This window comes from Nicotiana tabacum, chromosome 12 (assembly GCF_000715075.1).
Source record: "Nicotiana tabacum cultivar K326 chromosome 12, ASM71507v2, whole genome shotgun sequence".
NCBI lineage: Eukaryota > Viridiplantae > Streptophyta > Magnoliopsida > Solanales > Solanaceae > Nicotiana > Nicotiana tabacum.
Genome location: NC_134091.1, coordinates 27,678,198 through 27,686,903, shown reverse-complemented (window position 1 = coordinate 27,686,903; position 8,706 = coordinate 27,678,198). Strand labels below are relative to the sequence as shown.

General features: G+C 36.3%; 1 protein-coding gene across 1 annotated transcript; it reads right to left on the bottom strand.

Moving 5' to 3' along the window:
- Positions 1-1,739: 1,739 nt before the first annotated feature.
- LOC107782927 (protein RESPONSE TO ABA AND SALT 1) lies at positions 1,740-2,939 on the bottom strand. The gene is made up of 2 exons (XM_016603876.2): positions 2,383-2,939; positions 1,740-2,187 (listed from the first exon to the last, which is right to left on the bottom strand). Exons 1-2 carry the CDS (start codon positions 2,791-2,793, stop codon positions 1,858-1,860), a joined length of 741 nt encoding a protein of 246 aa, XP_016459362.1. The 5' UTR covers positions 2,794-2,939; the 3' UTR covers positions 1,740-1,857.
- Positions 2,940-8,706: the final 5,767 nt, after the last annotated feature.

The following is an 8,706-nucleotide window of genomic DNA, read 5'->3' as shown; positions in this document are numbered from 1 at the left end:
CTCATAAGTGTTATATTCTTATGTGCTACAGGTTGTGGGAGCTACGCACGTATGAGGTGACGGGTGTCCGTGCGTATGTTAGAACTCTTGATTATGTCCGGGTAGACTTAGGTTCACGTATGCTATAATTGTACTATTTGATTTATCTTTGCTCGTGTAATTCCTTATTTCGCGTGACAACTTGAGACTAGACTTGCATAGAGTGATATACTTGCTATTGTAGAGATGTGTCGAGCTACTTGATAATCCGCAGAATAATTTGTGTTTCCCTTATGAATTTCTTCCGCGTTGCGCGTACTCATTGCAAAGTTTTTCTTAAATTTCATAATTCACACGTATATTAGTGAGTGGGGTCACGATCCGCAGCAAGGGTGCGGCTATTGCGGGGACTTTACGGTGAGCTGCATTCCATGTTACGATCCGCAGCATACAGAATATCCATCTGAGTTATTTGTATTCTCCTGTCTAACTTATATTCCAGACAAATGTTTTATTATTATTGTACTCCTTAGCAGATGCTTATGCGCTTGTGACACCGAATTTTGGGGGTTCCTACTAGATGTTCATTATTGTAGTTCACGTAATTATTATCATTTCACGTAATTTATATTTGATACGGAAGTTGGAAATAAAAATCACGGTTTTTCTGCGAGTACGAGACCTTACTCTACTTATTTAATGGGATTCATGATTTCAAAAATAATAAAGTGAGTAACTAAGTTGATTAAGCACCATTGGCTTGCCTGACGGCGGCGTTAGGCGCCATCACGACTTATAATGGATTTTGGGTCGTGACAATTATATGCATAATTTTTGTATTAAATATGTATTATTATATATAATTAATATATAATTTATGTATATGGCTAGAAAAAGTAAACAATTAATATGGCCGACTATTTGTGTAAAAATCCCATTATTTTATCTTCTTTTTTTTTTTTGGTGCAAATGATAAGTTTCATTAATTAAAGCATATGCGTACAGAGAGAGTGGTGCCCAGGATGCACCATATTACAAACTAAACTATTACTAGTAGTGGCTACGTTGTTTGTGGTATCCCTAACGGAACTATCATCACAACAACATGATAAGGTTGATAGTGGTTGATGTACAGCAGTGTTTCCATTGTGAAATGCATTGCTGCTCCTCCAGACCGAAACATCATTTTGATCTTCCATTTCGCATGCCATTGTAGATATTGAGCGCGCAATCATGATCCCTTGCTTATCATCTTCAAAAACTTTTTTAACAAAACTGGTGTTCCCTCAAAAAGTTGTATCATAAAGTTGGTTCCCAAACTACTTCCTGCTTTTGCTAATTGATCTGCAATCCTATTTTGTTCTACATGTTTTACTATTGGGTTATGTAGTTTCAGCAGTAGGTGCTTGTAATCATCATACTTTATCTATATTACTACTTTCATACCTTTATGAGCATAAAGCTTCTCCTATTTAAAAAATTAACTTATTTTGTGACGTATATAATTTTTCTGTTTTAAGGATTTTAGCGAAATTAATTATGCTTTTCTTTTTAAAGCTTATACTGTTAAGCGCTTTTCAATTTTGAATGATCTGAGTTAGTGGGGTGCGCGAATAAACTTTGAACCGGTGATATTATGAGTTTTGAAATTTAACTTTATTTTTAAAAAAAATCTCTTTAGATTATAATAACATTTTATGGTATATTTACTACTCCTTTTCTTTCTTGACCGCGCTTCACGCTGACGGGAAAATAGAAAGTGATGCTAGATGACAGTTTCCTTGTACTCTTCAAATATCAAAAGACAAAAGTACAGTCAACTGACTCTATCGAGCCCAGTCAAAAAATATAAGTAGGGGGATAAAATTTATGAAATTTTCAATGGACAAAATCTTCATTTACTCTTCTAGCACTCTGATTATCCATTCGTAAACCACACTTTCTGGCCTGAAGATGAAATTGAGCCACCGCCGCTAATAGCTTCACCGCCTGCTTCGGCGGCAAAATATCTAGAACCTTCTTCACCGCCGCTCCTCGGAGATGCTCCGCCGCTTCAATCACCGCCATTATCGACTGTTTCAACCCATCAATTACAGTTTCCAATTCCGAAGCTTCCCCGTCAACAAGCAATCCCCCTCTTTTCATCAGCTCAAATATCGGCGGCGCTGCCACTTTTTCTTGAACCTTCGCCATCCCTTTTTCAATTGCCTGTTCGAAACATTATATAATTAAGTAATTAATTTCAATAATTTTTAAGATTTTCAATTGACTGTTACACCATTCAACATGATATCATAATAGAGAATATAGATTCAAATTGCACAATCGTTAAAAAAAAAAAAAAAAATCTCGTGTTTGACTCATAAAAAAGGTTTAGCCGTGAGAATAGTGCCTGTAATTTACCTTCTCTTCTCTTTTTATCTCTGATTTTAGCCTCTTCAATTTTTCTCCTTGCTCTGGTGTTAATTCTTGGCCTATTGAGTAATTAATTGTAGGAAAGAACATAGAAGGTTTAAAACCAGCGATCCAAAGAAATGTTCTTTCTAAAGAAGTATACCAAGGTGGAGAATTAAGAAGAAATATATTTTCATTTGTTGCCTTGAATTTTTCTTGATAATATTCTTGGTAATGATCCAAAACTTGTGTCACCAATTTGCTTCTATTTTCTTCAGCTTCTTCATTGAAAACATCATATGAGGCTGAGACTTTATTTAGTTTTTCAAGAAGATTTTCAAGTTGGATAAGCCAATTTTCGTAGTAGGCATCAATATTGGCTTCTAAACAAGGATTTCTTGAAGTACAGGTTGTGGCCATTTTTGAAATTTGGAAGTGGACTTAGGCTTGGAGGGAACACAAGTGTGATATGGCTATATATATATATAGCAAGTATTTAATTAATTTTTGCATGGTTTCTTTGGTCGGTCAAAGATTTTTTTAATAGTCTTAGGAGTTGAGATTTTTGTGTTGTCAATAAGCTACTAGAGTTAGTGTTTGAGGTGATGCTTCATGCTTAATTGTTGATGGCGGTTTGCTTTTATTATATTTTAGTTCAGAAATGGACGCAAGTATTAGTCTACGTGTGACTACTGCTGTTTCCTTCTGGGACACAAGTACAACACGAGCGGGACGCGTTATAACATTCTTTATAGTATCTTTTGGGTACATTTAAAACAGGGATATTTTCACTTTAGTACCCCCCACGTTTTTTGAGGAAAAAAAGTTGCACTGTCATATGACTGTTTGATTAAAAACTATGGACTTTTGTGCTGTAATTGTACCGCTACTACAACTTGCTTATTAAGGAATAAGGGTTCCAAGTTGACCATTCACTCAATTTAAATAAAATAGACTGGAAAAGGGAACTCTCGTAGTTTTTTGGACTTTTGTGCTGTACTTCTACCTCCACTACAACTTCCTTATTAAGGGGTCGTCTCTTATAATAGTGCTATATTTTATAGGATTACTTATTTCATCTTGATCATCGATGTATCTAGGATTTTAAATTTATGGGTACTTAATTTTTTTTTTAACGTAAAGCTACTATACATTATTATATTGTATAAGTACACAACTAATTGAACACGCATGTAAAAAAAAGTTAAAGAAAAAAACTCATATTTTAATATTATGAACACCGTAAATATGTGATGAAAATGCAATTGGCCAAAAAAAAAAAGAAGATCGGTGAATTTTACCTTTGTGGAGGAACTGTTTATCTTTAAAAGGGATCGAACTTTGGAATTTTTTTAAAGATATTTTTTTCATTGCTATAGAGAATTAGGTAAATTAAAAGAAAAACATAAAGCTAAAGACAAAGGTTAGCAAAAAAAGAAATTTAAAAAAGTAGTATTGGGTTAAGAAAGTGTGCTTGAAAAATAAAAAAGAAGAATTAATTGAGAAAAATATTTAAAAATAAATAAAAAGAAGAAGAAAGAAAGAAACTAGCCTTGAAAAGGAAATTGTTTGCTTGGTTAAAAAAGTACAGTGGTGGGATGGAGTTTCCAACCCCGGCCCCCAGCCAGTATTAATCTTCCTGCACTCTTTCCTAACCGCAACATCCATCATAGTTTATGTTACCGGGGTGCTTTTTGACCTTTATATATATTTTTTTAAAATTTCTATGGAATTATACCTATAATAAGTTAAGGTTAATGGGTGATTAAGCACCCAAGTAACGGGTGATTAAGCACCCAAATTTTACATGTAGATTTACCTCTGCCATCTTTTGTATGGAATAACTAATGCTACTATTTTAGGGCTCTTTTGGCATGAGGAATAAGATATAATTAATCTTTGAATTTAATTTTAGACGAGTTTATCCTATATTTAGTTGGGATAAAATCGTGGTATAGCTAATCTCGGAATTAATTATCCTAAAATTTTAGTATTTCTTTTATCTCTATAGGAGGGTGTGATAACTAATCCTAGGATCGATAACTAATCACGAAAATAATTAACCATTAGATAATTTATTAGAGTAAAAGTTATCCTGAAATTAGCTAATACCCCAAACCAAATATTGGATGAAGTTAATTCAAAACTTTATCCCGAAATTATTATTCATATACCATGTACCAAACGACCCCTAAGGGTTCAAAGTTGATCATTCACTCAATTTAAAATACATTAGAGAAGGGAATTGTTGTAGTTTGTGCTCATATTGTAAAAGAGAATTGTGAGGGGCGGAGCTAGTACATTCCGTACATATTCAAACGACCTCAATAGCTTTTGTTTAGATATTATATTTGTATTAAAAAATTTATTTTATATATTTATTTATTTAATTACAAACCCAAATATTAAAATGAAAGGCCAAATGAATTGAAATTTCCCTATTAGTACAGGTCATTTTGGGACAAGCAGATCATTTATGATGATGAGGATGAGTTTCAAGAGGATGATTCGGAGTTCTTGCATAGTGCAATCATATAGTACCAGACACGAGATAGATCTTCCAAAGAACAAGGTCTTTTTCGAATAAGCCAATTCATTTGGGACCCCGCAGATCCACCCTTTTTCCTATTCAAAGATCAACCCCCTCACTTTATGTTTTCACATTGAGAATTATCTGCAGATGAAGAGATGTCAAAGGGACTTCTTACTTCCCAAACAGATCCTTTGAGCAGTAATACGTAGGGATGACCGGATTTGAACATATGACATTTTATACCCAAAACAAACGCGCTACCAAGCTACGCCACATCCCTTCAATTGTTCCACAGTGTAATTGTAGAGAATTCCTATCTTTTTTTCACATGTTTATTTCCTCCATTGATATATATAATTTTTCTGTTCATTTCGTCTTTTTGGTCTCATTTAACGTATAATTTAACTAAAAGGAAACCGAGGACACCTATACCAAAAAATCAGTGTGCAATTTGCATGAAACTTATTTTTCAACTTCAAACTAGTAAGTGAGGTTTCATAAATCCATAACCAGAAAAATAATTTTTTTTTTTGTTTTTTTTTTTTGGAAAGTATTTTCTCATATTAAATTTTGTATTGGACAAGAAAGGAATTTCCCTTGTGTATGTGCGCCTCAAAAAGGTATAGTACTCGATTCCATTACATGCATCGGGGGCAGTCGAAAAAGCCACCATTTCTTGAAATACTGACTATAATGCTATCAATAATATGGTGACAAGTTTAAAACTCATAAAATTCAAATCTTAACTCCAGTTCTATCATGGGATGAAGGCCAGGCTCCACCTAAGAAAACTAGCTAGTGCCACACATACCTTTTTCTATATATATTTCATTTAATTCCTAAAATGATTTGCTCTAAAAAGAAATAATATGGATCGTAGGTCGATGCACAAACCGAAAGAAAACACTTAGAAGAAAAACATATGTTACGCTGTTATGCAATCAACCTAATAAATATACCTTTTTTTTTTTTTTGGGCGTCATAATTATCAATGTGGTAACACTTCAATCTTAATGCATAATGAACGGAATTTGTGCTTTCTCTATCTTAATATCAAACGAATTAAAGTTTAGGCTTAAAAATGAAAGTATTTCAATACGCAATTTTGATCTTTATCTTTGTATACGGATAGAACCGAGCTCTATGCTTGATCGAGGCATCTGGAATAATAGGTCAAAGCTCGACACCTGCGTAGGAGATCAAAGTTACAGATGTGACTGAGCTCGATATCGAGGATCGAAGTTTGAATAAGACAATTAGATTTGCCCTCGAATTTATCTGGGGCACGACCGACCCCGCTTCTAATGACCTCGAAGAAAAGTTTTGCCAACTCACATGACAAGTATCCGTGATTCTCGCCACTGACCAATTATTATGGCAGAAATTACGGGATTAAGTCAAAAAGGGAGCCAACGGTATACATAATTTCATATAAAATAATGTCTTAAAGGTTTCATCTCTCATATAAAATAATGTCTTAAAGGTTTCATCTCCCTGTATAGGGAATGGAGTAAGTCTTTGGACACATTGTAACATACTTAAGAGAACAAGATACCATTTTTTCCAGCTTGGTTCATATTATTCTGGCTTCAATAATATCACATCTAAATTCAACAGAACTTAATCTTGTGAGGCTTAAGTTGTTCAATCTACATGGTTTGTATTTATTTTTCTACTTATTCTTCCATATTAAAATTAGATCACATATCCTTAAAAAACGTATAAATTCAATTGTTATCCGATTTTTGGGGTAAACAGTTTTGCGCCCACCGTGGAGCTAAGGATAATAATGGTTATTTGGTACAAACCTTCATAACACACACTACTTTATACTTGCTCTTTGAAGTATCTTTGATCTCAGGCCGAAAATGGCAAACTCTCAACTGGTACCTCTACATTTTGACAACGAGACTGGTCATCAAGGTGAGAATAACAATATGGAGCCCGCTAATGCAGGGCCACCCGTCGTTGGGATTCAAACTGCAGATCCAATCGAAGTAAATTCACATGTGGCCATCGACGCGAACTTGCGGACCGACCCTAAAAAATAACGTCTGTGGTCGAGCCCGATCTGTAGCTCGAAACACACAGAACATTGAAGAAGACGGTATTAGTCTACGCATGTTCTTCAAAATGCTACAAGCTCAACAGGAGATAATAGCTCAGTTGCAATGCCAAACCCAGGAACCGAGCAGGGTTGAACCCGATCCACCACAAGAAGTCACCCACAGAACGGAACCGAACGTGGTAAGGTCGAATGAACAAGAATCGGGGACTAACCCCAAAATTATAAAAATATTCGAGGAGCTGACAAAGCGGATAGAGTCAGGGGAAAAGAGGATCGAAGCGAATGATAAAAGGGTCGAAACCTATAATTCTAGGGTAGATCAAATCCCAGGAGCGCCCCCGATATTGAAGGGACTTAATTCCAAAATGTTCGTGCAAAAATTTTTTCCCTCAAGCGCGGCCCCAAAACCGATCCCCGAGAAATTTTGTATGCCCGAAATACCTAAGTACAACGGAATGACCAATCCGAACGAGCATGTAACCTCTTATACATGTGCCATCAAAGAGAACGACTTAGAAGACGTCGAAATCGAATCTGTTTTGCTGAAAAGATTTGGGGAGACCTTGTCGAAGGGAGCCATGATATGGTATCACAACTTACCCCTAATTCTATTGACTCATTTGCTATGTTTGCAGACTCTTTCGTAAAAGCACATGCCGGTACCATCAAGGTCAAAACTAGGAAATCAGACCTTTTCAAAGTCAAATAGAAAGAGAACGGGATGCTTAGAGAGTTCGTGTCCCGTTTTCAAATGGAACGAATGGATCTGCCGCCGGTCACTGATGATTGGGATGTTCAGGTTTTCACTCATGAACTCAATATTCAAAGCTGCTTCGCAGCAATTAAAGCAAAGCTTAATAGAATACCCTGTCGTTACCTGGACCGATGTACACAATCGATATCAATCAAAAATCAGAGTCGAAAATGATCAACTCGAGGCACCTTAGAAGTCTATATACTGCGCCAGGGCTCTCAATAGACCCAAGAGGGACATAAATCGTGAACCAGGATCAAACAGGGATCGACATCGGCCCTATACTGGAGATAGAAGGAGTAGTGGGTCGGGGCGAAACCCCATGAGGAATGACAAGAGAAGTGACCAAGGTCGAAGCAACCAGGGGCTCATGACCAAAAATGGCTTCGACAGGACCATCGGGCCTAAAGAAGCACCAAGACTATCGGAGTACAACTTTAATGTCGATGTTGCCGCCATCGTATCTGCTATCGGGTGCATCAGTGATACCAAATGTCCTCGACCTCTACAATCCGATTCAGCTCAAAGGGACCCTAACCATATACGAAAATATCATGGCACTCACGGTCATAGAACGGAAGATTGTCGACAGCTGAGGGAAGAAGTAGCCCGTTTATTCAATAATAGGCGCCTTCGAGAATGTTTGAGCGATCGAGCCAAGAACCACTTTAGAAACAGGGATTCTAACAAACCTACAGGATGAGAAGATACTGAACCTCAATACGTCATAAATATGATTATCGGTGGAGTTAACATCCCACGAGGGCCAATGTTGAAACACACCAGAATCTCTGTCACCAGGGAGAAACGAACTCGAGACTATATACCCGAACGAACCTTATCCTAATGATGCACTGGTAATAGCTGTACTCGTAAATAAAACTAGAATCAAACGTGTGTTAATTGATCCAGGTAGCTCGGCCAATATTATTCGGTCAAAGGTCGTAGAACAGCTCGGTCGACAAGATAGGATCGTGC

Bases quoted from the DNA above. Each gene is read 5' to 3' on its own strand.
- LOC107782927 (XM_016603876.2), bottom strand. From the start codon at position 2,793: ATGGCCACAACCTGTACTTCAAGAAATCCTTGTTTAGAAGCCAATATT. The intron at 2,188-2,382 runs GTAAATTACAGG...TGTTTCGAACAG, and splicing joins AGATAAAAAGAGAAGAGAAG to GCAATTGAAAAAGGGATGGC.